This window comes from Paracoccidioides brasiliensis, assembly GCF_000150735.1.
Source record: "Paracoccidioides brasiliensis Pb18 unplaced genomic scaffold supercont2.4, whole genome shotgun sequence".
NCBI lineage: Eukaryota > Fungi > Ascomycota > Eurotiomycetes > Onygenales > Ajellomycetaceae > Paracoccidioides > Paracoccidioides brasiliensis.
In genome coordinates, this window is record NW_011371361.1 from 1,839,347 (window position 1) to 1,856,686 (window position 17,340).

At 47.0% G+C, this 17,340-nt stretch overlaps 4 protein-coding genes across 4 annotated transcripts; 2 read left to right on the forward strand and 2 right to left on the reverse strand.

The window, feature by feature from the left end:
• Positions 1–1,017: 1,017 nt before the first annotated feature.
• On the forward strand, positions 1,018–6,617 carry PADG_04100 (clathrin heavy chain; the record flags this gene model as incomplete). The annotated part of the gene is made up of 6 exons (XM_010761016.1): positions 1,018–1,065; positions 1,166–1,186; positions 1,343–1,369; positions 1,472–1,861; positions 1,937–6,163; positions 6,234–6,617. The coding sequence occupies 6 exons, from the start codon at positions 1,018–1,020 to the stop codon at positions 6,615–6,617; spliced, it is 5,097 nt and encodes a 1,698-aa protein (XP_010759318.1).
• Positions 6,618–8,778: 2,161 nt separating this feature from the next.
• PADG_04101 (uncharacterized protein) lies at positions 8,779–10,765 on the forward strand (the record flags this gene model as incomplete). The annotated part of the gene is made up of 6 exons (XM_010761420.1): positions 8,779–9,022; positions 9,118–9,382; positions 9,450–9,755; positions 9,816–9,891; positions 9,954–10,464; positions 10,542–10,765. 6 exons carry the CDS (start codon positions 8,779–8,781, stop codon positions 10,763–10,765), a joined length of 1,626 nt encoding a protein of 541 aa, XP_010759722.1.
• A 1,091-nt stretch (positions 10,766–11,856) lies between these two features.
• On the reverse strand, positions 11,857–12,288 carry PADG_04102 (mitosis protein dim1; the record flags this gene model as incomplete). Its single annotated transcript, XM_010761421.1, has 1 exon — positions 11,857–12,288. One exon carries the CDS (start codon positions 12,286–12,288, stop codon positions 11,857–11,859), a length of 432 nt encoding a protein of 143 aa, XP_010759723.1.
• An 824-nt stretch (positions 12,289–13,112) lies between these two features.
• PADG_04103 (pyruvate carboxylase) lies at positions 13,113–16,853 on the reverse strand (the record flags this gene model as incomplete). The annotated part of the gene is made up of 3 exons (XM_010761422.1): positions 13,113–13,223; positions 13,317–14,784; positions 14,842–16,853. The coding sequence occupies 3 exons, from the start codon at positions 16,851–16,853 to the stop codon at positions 13,113–13,115; spliced, it is 3,591 nt and encodes a 1,196-aa protein (XP_010759724.1).
• Between the last annotated feature and the right edge of the window lie 487 nt (positions 16,854–17,340).

Sequence of the window (17,340 nt, forward strand, 5' to 3'; positions counted from 1 at the left end):
GTACCGCACTGTATCATATCTGTTAACGGTATATAAGGCATTGATATTTGTGTCTCGGGAGTTGACAGGGATATTTTTGAAAAATGTTTACATTAATATATGTGATTTTCAATCCTGGCATTGATTGCTACGGGGGTTAGAACGGCGTACAACCAAATTCTGATGAAGGTTTGAGATTTGAAATTTATCTTGATCGGGATGAAATGGGTAGGTAGACGGGACGGACGAAGGTGACGAATAAATGGATAGTTTTATTTTTGGGCTTTTTTTTTTCCCTTTTCCTGCTTTGTCTCGGGAAGCCGGAGGGAAGGATGAACAGGTATCTACAGTGGTGCCGTACTCCGTACAGAGAGATGGAGATCATTCATGATTTATCTGTTTTCTGTTTGCATTCTCCGTCCGCGTAATAAACTACGGGCTAATTTCCTTCTCTGATTGCAGGGATTTGGGGTTTGGGGGTTTTTTTGGTGTGTGTGTGTGTATAACTCTGTGTGTGTGTGTGTGTGTGTGCGCTTTCTTCGATTTCTTCAAGGGAAACATGGTTTGAATTGATATGAAAGAGATGAAGAATCCTTAAAGCATTGCCTTAGGGGATAGTGAAAATGGGAATCGGTCTTAGGAAAGTAGATGCGCATATATATCAATGTGAGAGCCTAACAGTGTTCCATGCTCTGAAGATGACAAGGAAATATCCGGTACGAAGCCGGGCGGCCACGTGACTCAGCCGCCAGGCCACGACAGCTTCTTCTCCTGGTTATTTCCCTTTTGACTTACTCAACGACCGCATCTCTCCGTCAACAAAACCTCAATCAACAGCGTCCTCTAATCCGCTATACCTACCATAGATCAGGGCATTAGCCATCTCCCTTGCCACCGGAAATTCCTTTTCTCCTTCTCTCCTTTTTTGGCTCCGGTCGCATCTTTTCCGTTTCCATTCCGTGTGACCTCTGTTTCTGGCGCTGGCGTTTGTTGTTAGGGTGTGTATGAGGTGGTCATCCTACGGCCCTTTTCGCAATCATGGCCAATCCCACAGACATCCCCATCAAGTTCACGGAACTTTTACAGGTATGTGGATCTTCGTTTCCCTGCTCCATGGGACACTGGGACACGAGAATCCATCCTATGAGTAATATTCAAGGCTGACTTTGCTTCGAAATGAATGCAGTTGCAATCCGTCGGCGTTTTGGTATGTTTGCTAGCCACAGGAAGATTGATATTATTATTATTGTTCTGCCTAATCTCCCTCCACGGGCCAATTTCGAACTGCACATAATTAGCAACCGAATTGGCAACCTATTTGCAACAGGATTGTGTACTAATAATACATTTGCCCTTTATCTAGGGGGATGCGGTTGGTTCTGATTCATGCGTAAGTAATTCAACTGCTATTCCCACTTCCTTGCACCTTGCTCTCCAGCATCTGTTTGCGTCTTGGAACTGATAAATCTAACTTCTCACGGGAAACAAACAGACCCTAGAGTCCGATCACTTCGTCTGTGTACGGCAACAGACCGGCAATCAACAACAAATCGTCGTCGTTAACCCCCACAATCCAGTTGAAGTCACCCGTCGTTCGATCCCGGGCGACAATGCCATTATGCACTGGAATAGACATGTCATCGCCGTTAGGCTGGCAACTGGAAACCTTCGTGTTATCAACCTCCAGAACGAACAGGTCATCAAGGATGTCATATTTAGGCGTGAGATTCTGTTCTGGAAATGGATTAGTGAACGCACTCTTGCCCTGGTGACCGGAGACCGCATCTACCACTGGGACGTCTTCGAGGAAAAAAGCCAGCCTATTGAAGCGTCTACTTTGAGGGAGCCAATTAAGAAAGACGGTGAATTTGATGAGAGCAAGGTAAGTTTGTTTTTATTCTACAAGATGTAGTGTGCTTTGGTTTTCTGATCATAATCTTCCTTCTTGTTCGTCTAGAAATGGCAAATCACCCACTACCGAACGACAGAGGACCACAACTGGTCGGCCCTTGTTGCCATCCAAAGAAAAGAAGACAATTCCATTACTGGGAAGATTCAGCTATATTCCCGTACGCACCAGAATTCACAGGTAATCGAAGGACAGGCTGCTGCCTTCGGCACCATTCGAGTCGAAGGGAATCCAATGGAGACAAAGATTTTCACCTTCGCCGTTCGATCTGCGACAGGTGCGAAACTCCACATTGTGGAAATTGACAATCAGAATCCTAGCAAGAAATTTCCCAAGAAAGCTGTGGACCTCTTCTTTCCGCCGGAAGCCGTACTAGATTTCCCCACTGCGATTCAGGTTTCTAAAAGATATGATATTGCATACATCGTGACCAAATTTGGATTCATTCATCTCTACGACCTGGAAACCGGCAACTGTCTGTTCCTGAGCAGAATTTCTTCTAAGCCGATATTCGTCACAGTTCCCGATTCGGATTCGGCCGGTCTCGTGGGTGTCAACCGTCATGGACAAGTTCTTGCCGTTAGTGTCGATGAAAATAAAATAATCCCGTACATCCTAGAAAAGCTGAACAATCCGGGGCTTGCTGTGAGACTCGCCTCGAAGGGGGGACTTCCTGGCGCCGACGACCTCCTTAAGAGACAATTTGACACGTTGGTATCACAGGGACAGTATACAGAAGCTGCCAAAGTCGCTGCCAATTCTCCCCGCGGGTTCCTTCGTACCCCTGCAACGATTAATATCCTCAAGAATGCTCCGCAGCCTGCAACCGGCATGTCTGTTATCTTGCAATATTTTGGAATGCTCCTTGATCAAGGTGGGATGAATCAATATGAAAGTGTGGAACTCGTGAGACCGGTACTGCAACAAGGTCGAAAGCATCTGTTGGAGAAATGGATGGCCGAAAACAAGCTTGGTTGCTCAGAGGAGCTTGGTGATATGGTCCGCCCGCATGATATGAATCTTGCTCTCAACATTTACCTCAAGGCCAATGTCCCACATAAGGTTGTTGCTGGATTTGCCGAAACCGGTCAATTCGACAAGATTTTGGCCTACTCGAAGCAAGCCGGTTACCAACCAGACTACATCCAGCTTCTTCAACATATCGTGCGCGTTAACCCTGAGAAGGGTGCAGAGTTCGCTGCACAGCTTGCCAGTGACGAAAATGGTGCCCTTGTTGACTTGGATCGCGTTGTTGACGTGTTCATCTCCCAGAACATGATCCAGCAAGCCACTGCTTTTCTGCTCGATGCCCTAAAAGACAACAAGCCTGAGCACGCCCATCTCCAAACGAGATTGCTGGAGATGAACCTTGTCAACGCTCCGCAGGTGGCAGACGCTATTCTTGGCAATGAGATGTTTACACACTACGACAAGGGAAGGATATCGCAGCTTTGCGAAAATGCGCAACTCTACCAACGTGCGCTGGAGAATACTGATGATCCTACTGTTATCATGAGAAATATCGTCCGCACTGACAAGTTGAACCCTGAATGGTTAATGAACTACTTCGGACGTCTATCTGTTGACCAGTGTTTGGAGTGCATGAATGAAATGCTGAAGGTTAACCTTCGTCAAAATCTGTCAGCTGTCGTCCAGATTGCCACGAAGTTTTCGGATCTCCTGGGACCAACTAACCTGATCAATCTCCTGGAGAAGTACCGAACTGCAGAAGGTCTTTACTATTACCTTGGCAGTATTGTAAATCTCAGCGAGGATCCTGATGTTCATTTCAAATATATCGAGGCCGCGACCAAGATGAACCAGCTGACTGAAGTAGAGCGTATCTGCCGTGAAAGCAACTATTACAACCCGGAAAAGGTCAAGAATTTCTTGAAGGAAGCTCGCCTCACGGAACAGTTGCCCTTAATCATCGTCTGCGACCGTTTCAACTTCATTCATGACCTTGTACTATATCTTTACCAAAGCCAGCAATATAAGTCCATCGAGGTCTACGTTCAACGGGTGAATCCATCAAGAACCCCAGCCGTCGTTGGCGGTCTGTTGGATGTTGATTGCGACGAGAGCGTCATCAAAAACCTTCTGGCTAGCGTTGACGCGGCCTCGATCCCCATCGATGACCTTGTTTCTGAGGTTGAGTCCCGAAACCGTCTCAAGATCCTTCTCCCATTCCTAGAGAATACACTTGCCATCGGCAACCAGCAACAGGCAGTTTACAATGCCCTCGCTAAGATTTACATCGATAGTAATAACAACCCAGAAAAGTTTTTGAAGGAGAACGATCTCTACGACACTCTTACCGTTGGAAAGTACTGTGAGAAGCGTGATCCCAACCTCGCCTATGTTGCATATAGCAAGGGTCAGAATGATCTTGAGCTTATTAATATCACCAACGAGAACTCTATGTACCGAGCGCAAGCTCGATACCTTTTGGACCGTGCTGACCCTGAAATCTGGGCGTTTGTCCTTAACGCCAATAACATCCACCGCCGCTCATTGGTCGACCAGGTCATTGCCACTGCTGTGCCCGAGTCTGCCGAGCCAGATAAGGTGTCCGTTGCCGTCAAGGCTTTCCTCGATGCTGATTTGCCTGGAGAACTCATTGAGCTTTTGGAAAAGATCATTTTGGAGCCATCACCTTTCAGTGATAACAGCAGTTTACAAAATTTGTTGATGCTTACTGCTGCCAAAGCCGATAAGGGTCGTCTGATGGATTACATCCATAAACTTTCCGAGTTCAATGCAGATGAAATTGCGACTATGTGTATTTCTGTAGGGTTGTATGAGGAAGCTTTTGAAATCTACAAGAAGGTTGATAGTCATCTGGCTGCCACTAATGTCCTTGTTGATTCCATCGTCAGCATCGATCGTGCACAGGAATATGCGGAGCGTGTTGAACTTCCTGAAGTTTGGAGCAAGGTTGCTAAGGCTCAGTTGGATGGTCTTCGTGTCTCTGATTCCATTGCTTCATACATCCGTGCAGGTGACCCGTCGAATTACAATGAAGTCATCGAAACAGCCACTCACGCCGGCAAAGACGAGGATCTCGTCGAGTTTCTCAAAATGGCTCGGAAAACCTTGCGGGAACCAGCAGTTGATACTGCCTTGGCTTTTGCCTATGCTAGACTGGATCAGCTAAGTGAACTCGAGGATTTCCTGCACGGCATTAATGTGGCAGACGTCGAAGCATCTGGTGACAAGGCATACGAGGAAGGTTTCCACCAAGCTGCGAAGATCTTCTACACAAGCATCTCCAACTGGGCGAAACTTGCGACCACCCTTGTCCATCTGGAAGAATATCAGGCTGCTGTCGAGTGCGCGCGGAAAGCAAACAACGCCAAAGTCTGGAAGCAAGTCAGCGAGGCCTGCGTGTCTAAGAAGGAATTTCGCCTCGCTCAGATTTGCGGTCTCAATCTCATCGTCCACGCGGAGGAGTTGCAGGATTTGGTTCACCAATACGAGCGCAATGGTTACTTCGATGAGCTTATTGCTGTCTTGGAAGCGGGGCTTGGTCTGGAGCGAGCGCACATGGGCATGTTCACGGAACTGGGTATTGCGCTTTCCAAGTACCATCCTGACAGAGTAATGGAACACCTGAAACTTTTCTGGACGCGAATCAACATCCCGAAGATGATCCGAGCCTGCGAGGAGGCAAACCTATGGCCTGAGCTGGTGTTCTTGTACTGCCACTATGATGAATGGGATAATGCAGCGCTCGCCATGATGGAACGCGCAGCAGATGCCTGGGAACACCATTCTTTCAAGGATATCATAGTCAAGGTCGCCAATCTGGAAATTTACTACCGCGCACTGAACTTTTACCTGCAGGAACAACCTCTGCTGCTGACGGATCTGCTCCAAGCCCTTACGCCACGCATTGATGTCAACCGCGTAGTGCGCATGTTTGAGAAATCTGATAATATTCCCTTGATCAAACCATTCTTGCTCAATGTGCAACCACAGAACAAGAAAGCAGTCAACAATGCTATTAATGATTTGTTGATTGAAGAGGAGGACTATAAGACATTGCGGGATTCGGTGGAGAATTATGATAATTATGATCCTGTCGAACTTGCTCAGAGACTTGAGAAGCATGATCTGGTCTTTTTCAGACAGATTGCCGCTAGCATCTATAGGAAGAACAAGCGGTGGGAGAAGTCGATTTCCCTGTCGAAGCAGGATAAGCTTTTCAAGGATGCTATTGAGACTGCTGCTATTTCTGGCAAGACCGATGTTGTCGAGGAGTTGCTACGATACGTGTGTTTCTCTCTCTGTTTTCTTTTTGCTGACGTTTAACTGTAATATACTAACCAATCCCACTCACCAGTTCGTCGATATTGGCAGCCGAGAGTGCTACGTTGGCATGCTTTACGCCTGCTATGATCTAATCCGTCCCGACGTCGTCATGGAAATCTCCTGGCGCTACAACCTCAACGACTTTTCCATGCCATACATGATTAACCTGCTCAGCCAGCAAGTGCGCACAATCGAGATGCTCAAGAAGGATAACGAAGAGCGCAAAGCCCGCGAAGCTTCCCAGCAGAAGGAAGAAGACAATACGCCTGTCCTCGGTGGGTCGAGGCTGATGCTTACGCAGGGCCCCCCATCGGCAACGGGTTCTGGGCTTGGGGTGCAGCCGTCTGTCAGTCCTATTCCGTTCGGGCATGCGAATGGGATTACACCGCAGCCTACCGGATTCAGACCGTTTTGAGTTGTTTGCTCGAACGGGGTTGTTGTGTACGTTAAGCTAGAGGCCGATAATGATATTTCCACGGGGTAGAAAAGTATTGAAGGGTGATGGGTCGATTGTTGAAGCGTTTCTCATGATTCAAGACCTAGATGAGCAAAAAGACAGAAACCCAGTTTTTATACCAAGGGATGTGAAATGATAGTAGTTACTGGGTTGGGACCAAGGTTTCTTCCCCTTAATTTGTTTTATTTATCATTTTGTCTTCTTCTTCTTTCCCCTTCTTTTTCCTTTCCTTCCCGCCCTCTTTTCTTGTCTCTTGTGTCTAGTTTCATGCCTCTTTCTTTCGTGTTTTAATGTTGCATCTCTCTGTATCTTTTTACACTTAATTTCAGATTGACCTTGTTGCCCATTCCATTCATAAATAACCTCCTACATTTAATGTATTTGAACAACCTCTTTTTGCTCTATTGAATTTAGCCTCTTATCTCCCCCCAACCCTTGGTTTCGAGCAGATTAATTATCGATGATTTCCCCTCTATTCATTCTTAAAATGCCTTCCTGCGATCGCCCTTCTTCTCCGCGGCATTCTTTGATGTCGTCTGTTAGATTCGTAAAATATGATGTATTGCTTGAATCAAGGGTAAATACGACAACCCAGCCCCCCCCTCCCCTAGAAGATAACAACATTAAGTTGACTGAGGAGAGAGCATAGTTAATGTTCTCCTGAGATGAGACTGGCAGGCGATGTTGGTTGTAACCGGACGCTTCTAAGAAATAATGAAGCAAAAGAACTTTATATCCACCCCCAGCTACAGGGATGGGTGCATGTCCTTGAAAGGTGTGGACCGACTTCGTACATGACAGAGCACTGTAGTTGGTCCCTATTTTTTGAATGGACAATAATAACTACAGAGCTTGAAGCAGGTAAACTAGCCCTTTTTTCTGTTGCTCTTCTCCGTTAGTTATTTATGCGCTGAGAGCAAGAGATTAAACAACAGAAAACCGAATCTGTATGTTTCTAGTTATTGGGAACATGCTATTTAAAGATGCGGTTTCAACGGTTCTAAAATATGGTAAATATTTGCAGATACGACAACGACAGTTTCGCATATTTAAGACAGAGAGAGAGAGGACTTTCAAGTCCAAACCGCTGTTTCGAATTCCATTTTTGCTGGTCAGTTTCAAGCCAATTTTCCGTCTGCTGCCCAGTGTCTCGAATCCGAAGTGACGGGGGAATTGTTACAAGAAACTTTACCGTTAACTATGTCAGTCTCTCCTCCTTTTTAACTAACTAACCATCAGCTTTTGTTGGCGATCCCTTCACAGGAGGAGACTTCACTTCAAATCGATAGGGCACTCACAGGTTGTTGGCTCTCTCCACTTCAGTTGCATCCTATCAAATTCATAACCAACAAACTTACACCTTGACAGCTCTAACATACGAAGCCATTGACAAACCCTTTGCTCCTTGCTTCAGCTTGTTACGTTCTGCTAAAAAACGGCTGCAATCTGTTTCAGCCTTGGGGCCTAGGGGCATAACTACTAACTAACCACCAAGCACTCCAGATGTCGTTGTGTTGATTTTCCATATCCCGTTCCGACCAGGATCAGACACCGCCCTATTTTATTACATCCCGAAATCCATGGATCAGGTATGATTCGATGCTGGCTCCACAGTGGCCGATTGTTAGAGCTGATAGGGGCAAGGGAGCTTTTTAGACTGCTGCAGGTCTTTACTCGCCCCTCATCTAGTTCAGAGGTTCCAATGGACAGAAGCTTTTGTGTGTTTGGGACGGTAGCGGGCATACCGTTCGTTCGGATTCTTTACAATGATAAGGGGTAGACGAGGAGTATGAATGCATCGCTTGATGAAGCGAAGGGGCTGATGCCTTGAGCATTCTAACCTTTCGCACTGCACTCCTTGCTCCAGCTTTCTTACGAGAGAAATATGGGATGAGAAATGGACGCTGGTTCCCCTGATATATTTATCGTAATCCCCATTGCTGTGTGCAGGGTCCTCTGAACCCCTATTCAAGATGTGATAGATTCGCTGCCCTTGAATTTTGCTTCTCCTCATTCTTTCATTTGCATTCAGTCACTCTCTACCCATTCTTTGATTTTTTTTTGATTTTTTGATTTTTTTGATGAGTTTAATTTATGTGTTTTTGAGGCACATTTGAAAATGCATATGTCGTTCTTTGCTATCGTTGCCTCTGTTCTTGCGGGATATGGTTGTGCAGCAGCTCATATTGAACGTTCGTCTTCGCGTATTGGACTGGGGGATCGCAATGATGCTTCTTCCATCTACAAACCAATCAATGTGCTGACGTCAAGAGATACTGGGAGTATCGAGGTGCGGGATACTACACGTTTCACGAATATCGATCCCGCTGATAGGGTGCGGATGGTCTTCGGGAAGGTGGGAGGTCAATATTCTAGGTTTCTTACGTTGTTGCAAATGGTGGATCGATTGAGAATTTATTTTGATGCTGATGTTACATTTCATTTCGCTTCTTGCTAGACAAGCAAACGATCCGACTTGCGGATATGACTCTCTATGCGGATCCTAATATGCCTATTGTCATGATGGAGGCGTTCGAGGGGCTAACGTCTGCGGTGGACTGCGATGGAAACGACGGGCGCATCTCTCTTACTTTTCAATCTACTGATGCTTTCAATTATGCCATAAAGTCATGGTCATATATCAATGAAGTTACGGACAGGCAATTTCTCATGATTGCGAACCATGATGGGTGTGGTCCGGCTGATGAACGACAGAGCTATCGGTATGTCTTCCTCGCTCCTAACAATATGATCGGTATATCGTGATTAATCAAGAAAACCATTCCTTAGTATCACTGATGTCGATAATGACGAGGCTAATAATACCGTCTTCCTTAATTCCACTCTGGCTAACTGGAATGAGGTTGCTGGCACTTTCGACATGTCTTTTGGCAAAATTAATGTACCTCCTTCAACAATGAGGTCTCTGCGTGCTCGTGGTCTTAAAGATTTGCTTGACAAGACTAAAGATGGCTTTGACGACGTGGCTGATAAGATCAAAGGCATTGGAGGTGGCGACCTTTCTGAGTCTGTCACTATTCCATTCTCTGTGGGAGAGAAAGGAGTGACGAAGCTGCTGTTTGAGGATTTTACGAAGTACGTTGTACTCCTTAATCCTGTCGCATGCTGAGGGTGCGGTTGACATTTGCTTCACAGAAATCCACCCCGCTTGAAGCTTTCCTGCACCGATTGCTTTGCCGAAGCCAGCTTCGCAACAACCGGATCTGTGAAGGTACACAACACTTTTATTCCCAGATCCAATTGAAATAACCATTGCTAAATATGCGCTATCAGGTTGAGAACTTCCAACCATCATCTCTCCTTCTGGAAATCGAACCACAAGACTTGCGTGCTACAATTCAGTTGCAAGCAGAAGTCTCTCAAACAGCCCCAGGCCTCGACATTTTCAACTTTGACCAACCCATTTTTGAGGCTGCCATCCCAGGGGCAGGCATTGTTGTCCCCAATATTTTCACCTTGGGTGCTAAAGCGGCGTTCAGTATACAAGGTAACGCAGAGGTGTCAGGAACTGCAATATTCACCTTTGGAGCCAAGTCCAGTCTCCCTAATGGCTCTAAGATCTCCCTTGACCTTGTCGATTTCGATAACAGCAAGGTTACAAGCTTTGATAATGTCGAAGTTGATCCCATTTTCGACTTTGATAATGCATCCATCACTGCGAATATTATGGCCGGTCCGCAAATAGCGCTCACCTTGGGCGTAGAAGTTCTCGATAATACAGGTATCGAGGCAGGGCTTACATTTGGCGTGCCGACGATTAATCTCAATGCCACGGCTGGTTTTGGTATGTTCCAGTTTCTTTTTCAAGGCTCTCTGGGTGTCAATGTTGCTAAAATCTAACTGATTATGCCCTGCATCAAGATGAAAACGGGTTCTGCTCCACTGGCGACGCCCTACCCTCTGGCGTAAAAGTTGTATCTGCCGCAAATTTTGACATGGTACTAGCTATCAAGTCTCAGAGCAACAACATTGATAACTCCCTCTTCGACAGGAAGCTTGTGGACATCCCCATTGCCACGTTCTTAGACAAGTGTTTCCCTATTTCTGGAATCGAGCCTTCGAAGCCGACTGCAAGTAGCAGTTAATGCGTGAGTTGAGCGGTGCAGGCACCATCGCGGCATGGAGAGACCACATCGGTGTCAGAATGATAAGTGAATATATGAAAAGTACATATTTCATGGACATTTTATGTTACTTGACGCACATACTTTGATATCATATTTTCGTGCCCATTTTCTAACAGGTGGTTATTTTTATGGTATGTTTTTGATAAACTAGACTATTGGCCAGGCTAATAAAACCATTTCAAATATGAACATTTCTTTATGTTGCTAGAAACAGGTAGAAAGATGGAAGTGCTCTAAAACCTTTAGTTAATAGAATGGTAAGAAGAGGGTTGTGCGAAGATGAAGAATATCAAATTTCATCTAGATCGGCGACTAGTCACATTCCGTCATTACCTCAACATAGACTTGTTGCCAACACAGTCACTTCTTTCGTAAAAGAGACTTATGATTTTCACCACCCGACAGCGTCAAGCCAGCCCCGTAGGAGATTTCACCCGCACCTTTCTACTACTGTTTTCCGGATCTGATTCCCAAAAAATCAGCTCCATGTCAAAACATCCGTAATCCACAGAAGTCGTCCAAATCATTCAGGGGTGTCTCCTTTGAACTTGTGTTGTGTTGTAGTGCATTTTCCTGTTATAGAATGTTCTCATCCCATAAGCCGTCATAGCTCCGCATGTAATTGTGCCTCAAACGTACAGGGTTTCTGGTAGGACTGTATGAACCACTCGTTTCGGATTAACGCTTGTCATATACTTACGAGGATTAGTTGACAGGCAAATGGCCAAGATATAGAGCCTGATTAGTAATCACTGTAGCAGCTGTCAATATAAAACTGCAAATCTCTAGAAAGAAAAATATAAAGGACTCTTACAGTTTGCCTTGTAAACATTCATGAAACCACATCATGAAGACAAGTCAGCCCCTTTCTGTAACGTCCCCAAGACGATTTAAACACAAGACAGAAAAGAGCCATAATTCCATAAATAAACCCCAAGAGACATATATAACTCCAAGACCTGTGACGCACTGCAGATGACCCAATATGCTTCGACTCGACTGATCGTCAACCGTTCTCTATCGCACCATCTCAATCTCCCCCTTCAAACCTAATAACGATACCTTGTCGAATAATCCTTGGGGCTAACCACGAGACCTCTCCCCTTCTTCGCCCCTTTATAAATTGTCTCGATAATGTCAATAAGCTCCTGCTTATCATCTAACACCCAATTCAACTTATTATTATTCCCGGTTCCAAAATCGCACATCATATGTTTATTGCGGAAAAAGAACATGATCGTCATGGGGTCGTAGAGTTCGTACATTTGGTTGAAGTCCGGAACCTGGTCGATATCGCAGACGTAGATGACGGCGAAGTTCTTGACGCGGTCGGCGATGCGGAAGAGGATTTCGTCCTGTCGCATGCAGTCCGGGTCCCAGTCGCGACCGAAGCGGATGACGACGAGACGCTCTTCGTCAGAGAGAATGGCTTGGTCTACGTGCCAGCCTGTGGTGAGATGGGGAAGTACGACAGAGCCCATGTTTTTCCGCTTTCGGATATTTTAGAAGATTGAGAGGAAAAGGTGTAGGTGTTGCTACAGGAAGAGGAGTGTTTTGGTTTGTTCGTTATTTTCAAGCCCGACGAAATGGTAAAGACTGGTGGTATATATTCAGTTCTATTAGGTATTGTTTACCAGAAGAGCGAGGTAGGTGGGGCTATATCCTGCTGTTGATATTTCTAGACAGCCTTGTAACGGTCAATCGCCGCTCTCTCGATATTCTAGGAGTTGATGTTGTTGACTTTTTTGTATGAACTGGAAGCATAAATTAAAGTTCTGCGCTAACCCCAAGTCCACGTGACCTAGGGGGTTGAGGCTGAGAAGGCTATTTCAACTGCTTTAATGAACTCTTAATTATACAATCTCCATGTATGCTTAACGATAGAGAAAAGAATACGAAAGACCTAAAATTTATATCTTTTACATAGAAAAAATGGATAAGCATAATAATACCGGTCAACCGAACAGAAACTGTCGACGAATAAACATTACATACACATTTTTCAATTCCTTTTGTAGAGGAAATTAATCATTAGTGAAGACTAACTAGCCTAACTCAACGCAAAGATAAAGATGTAAAGAGATATGTGTATACATGTAAGAGTGTTGAATGTCGTACGAGTATTAATCAAAGTAAAAGAAAAATAAAAAGGAAAATACAACAGGGTAAAAGCTAGAGACATGAATGGCACGAACCAGGTTAACAACAGGCAGACAGGAGAAAGGAAAAAGGCAATCTCATGACAATGTGTATACATATATAGGTAAAGTAAAAAGCCACTTCTCTATTGAAACTATCAGCCCCATCAAGTAGCCTTGATAATCTTACAGATAAGATCCTGTCCATCGACAGAATCTCCCTCTTTAACCAGCAAACTTGATACAACACCATGATGGGGTGCAGAGATAACCATTTCCTGCAACGGAAGAAAAAAGAAAGAAAAAGTCAGCAATGGTCCTTATAGTTAGGGCAAAAAGAAAGCAAAAGAGGAAAACCAGTATAAACTTACCATCTTCATCGCACTCAAGACAGCCAACGGATCACCCTTCTTAACTTCCAACCCATCATGTACCCGAATCTCCACAACAACCCCACTCATTGGTGCGCCAACTTGACTACTATCACTCAAATCCACCTTGACCCGACTTGTATCGTCAACCGCAGCCATATTGTCATCGACGGTCACCTGCCTAACCTCCCCATTCATTTCATAGAACACCTCCCGCTGACCAGTCTGCTCCGACAGCGGTCCCACGGCAAGCAACTTGAGAATGAGCACTTTACCCTGCTCAAGCTCGACGGCAAACTCCTCCCCGATTTCCGGGCGGGCAAGGAAGTATTTCGTAGGCAGGACGGAGAGGTCACCGTACTTCGCGACGAATTTGCGATAATCTTCGAAGACTTTGGGGTACATGGCGTAGCTAGCCACGTCACATTCGGTGGCTGTGCCGAATTGCTCGAGAAGGTTCGCTTTGATCTTGGCAAGGTCGAGCGGTTCGAGATGCAGGCCGGGACGACTGTTGAGCTTACGGCGATTTCGGAGGGCGCGGGAGCGGAGTGGTTCGGGAAACCCGCCGTATGGCTGACCCATGAGGCCCTCGAAGAACTCAAGGACGGAGCCGGGGAAGTCGAGCTCTCCTGCGCGGGCGACGACGTCGTCGGGGGTCAGTTTGTTGGAAACCATGAATTGAGCAAGGTCACCGACGACCTTCGATGTAGGAGTAACTTTCACGATGTCGCCAAGTAAATCGTTAGCTTGCTCATATGCCTTCTTCGTCTCAGCCCATTGAGCTCCAAGACCAAGCTGATGGGCTTGGAAGATCAGGTTGGTAAGTTGCCCGCCGGGGATTTCATGATCGTAGACTTCTGGGTCTGGACCAGTCAGGCCAGCTTCGAAGGGTGAGTAGAGGAGGCGGAGTTGAGCCCAGTAGGAGTCTATGGCGCGCACGTTGCGGATGTTAAGTTTTGGATCAAGGTCCGTGCCTTCGAGAGAGGCGAGTATGGCGCCAACGCTAGGTTGGGAGGTCATGCCGGACATGCTGTCTGTAGCGGCGTCGACGGCATCAGCACCTGCCTGTGCACAGGCGACCATGGATGCAACGCCGGTACCGGCGGAGTCATGGGTGTGTACGTGGATAGGGAGGTCTGGGTATCGTTTACGGATCGCTCCGATCAGGAGTGTGGCAGCTTGAGGCTTCAGGACGCCAGCCATATCTTTGATCCCCAGAACATGGGTTCCGATTTTAACGACCTTGTCCACCAGGCTGAGGTAATAATCCAAGTTGTATTTCTTGTGGGGATTCAACATGTCACCGCTGTAGCAGATGGTAGCTTCAATGACACCACCAGCAGCTGCGACGGCCTTCATGCCAACCTCGAGTTGATCGATATCATTGAGTGCATCAAATACGCGGAAGATGTCCACGCCGTATTTCTTGGCCTGCTTGCAGAAATGGTAGATGGCATTATCAGGCAGCCTAGATACATGTTAGCAAAATCACCAGAGGAGAGACATTGGAAGCTGTCCAACTTACGAAGAGTACGCAACACCATTTGCCCCACGCAGCAACATCTGGAAGGGAACGTTAGGCACAGCCTTCCTCAGTTTCCTCAGACGATCCCACGGATCCTCATAAAGGAATCTCATTGCCACGTCAAAAGTAGCACCACCCCAACATTCCAAGCTGTAAGCATTGCAATATGCATAGCTCGTCTCCTTGGCAATGTTCAACAAATCCACCGTCCGCACACGGGTAGCCAGCAAAGACTGATGTGCATCTCTCCATGTAGTATCCATGATCAAGCAGCCGTTATTCGCGCGAACAGCCTTGGCGAAAGCAGCAGGGCCCTGCTCATCAATAATCATTTTCCACCCATGCGTACAAGGAACCGTAACATCCACGGGATTACCGCTCTCATCAACCATGATAGGCATGCTAATCTCACCCTTGAACTTAGGCTCGCCAATCTGTCCCTTAATCCTGCTCCCATTAACAGCCACGTCACCCAGATACGCAAGCAATTTCTGCGCACGATTCTGGCTGCCAATCATAGAGAAAAGCTCGGGGGAGTCGTCGATGAAAGTGGTCCAGCAATTTCCATCGATGAAGGTAGGGTGTGTCAGAACGGAAGCCAAGAATGGAATGTTAGTCTTGACTCCACGAATGCGGAACTCAATGAGGGCGCGCAACATCTTGCGTCGTACAATCTCATACGTAGAGCCACGACATGTGCACTTGACCAACATAGAATCGTAGTGCGGAGTGATTATGGCACCGGCGAAGCCATTGCCGCCATCGAGACGCACTCCGTTGCCGCCGGAGGAACGGTACACTTCGATCTTACCTGTGTCGGGCTGGAAACCCTTCGTGGGGTCTTCAGTGGTGATACGGCATTGGATAGCGAAACCGCGGGTTGAGATGCGCTCCTGCGTCAAGCCCAGCTGTTCGAGAGAGGCACCGGCAGCGATCTGAATCTGGGCGGCAACGATATCAATACCAGTGATTTCCTCAGTGATGGTATGCTCGACCTGGATACGAGGGTTGATTTCGATGAAGTAATAGCGGTTCTGCTGGTCAACAAGGAACTCCGCCGTGCCCGCATTGCGGTAGTTAACCGACTTGGCAAGCTTCACCGCATCAGCCAGAATGCTATCGCGTACCTCGACGGGTAAATCCTTGGCGGGCGCAATCTCGACAACTTTCTGATGACGACGTTGGACGCTGCAATCACGCTCGTACAAGTGGACGATATTGCCATGGTTATCACCTAACAGCTGCACCTCGATGTGCTTTGGCTTATCCAAAAAGCGTTCCACGAAGACGGTTCCGTTGCCGAAGGCGGCCTTGGCTTCTGAAGTCGCGCGCTCAAAGGAGTCACGTAGACTCTCCTGGTCTCTGACCACTCGCATACCGCGCCCGCCACCACCAAAGGCCGCCTTGATGATGATGGGAAAGCCATACTCATCCGTGAATGCCTTGACCTCCTCGAACCTCCCAACGGGGCCAGGTGTACCTGGGACGACAGGGACACCGCATTTGACGGCTAGACGTCGCGCAGAAACCTTATCACCCAGAGCATCAATAGTGTCCGGGGTTGGGCCCACAAACACCAGCCCCGCTTTCTCAACGTTTCGCGCGAACTCTGCATTTTCCGACAAGAAGCCGTAGCCAGGGTGAACAAGTTGAACACCATGCTGAACAGCGATCCTGATAATCTCATCACCAGCAAGGTAGGCTCCGACGGGGGTGAATTGGCCCCTCTTGCCAATAACGTAGGCCTCATCGGCCTTTTGGCGATGCATGCTCAGTCTGTCCTCGTAGCTGTAGACGGCGACGGTCTGGAGGGAGAGCTCGTGAGCGGTACGGAAGATGCGAATGGGGATTTCTCCACGGTTGGCCACGAGAATCTTGGTGAAATGCATGATGGTTGAGCTGGCGCGAAGGCGTCTGTGGACTGAGTGGTGGGCAGGGTGGTGGCTGTGGTCTTCCACCTGGTCGTCCACGGCCTGTTCAGGCGCTACATATGGAGGGAGAAAAGTCGTCATTGCAATTTCCTAAGCACTTCCTTTCTATGAAAATAGTCGCGATAGTCGGGTGGAGGGAACTGGGTGGTTGGGGGTTGGAGGAGAGGTAGGAGAGGTTGTTCTAGCCCGGACCCTTGGGTTTAACAGATCGGATTTTCTGCACTATTGCGCCAGATTGTAGTTACGCCAGTATAAAATAGAAAATTAAAAAAAAAAATTATATGAATAGAATCTGTTAGACAAAATATATGGGATTGAAGATGAAAACTGTTCCCCCTTTTAAAGGCCACGCAAGCAAGGTGGAAGGAAAGTTGCAAGTCGGATTGAGAGGTGGAAATTAGTGGGGGGGCAAATGGGGACCGCGGTATCGCCAGGGAAACAGGCACAAGTACCAGGTTGTATGGAGGGCCGAAGAGAGCAGACAACTACACCCATCAATTGCAAGAGATTGAAGAGATGCAGAGATGAAGCTGGACTGAAATAAGGCAGATGTCACAACGGTACAGCA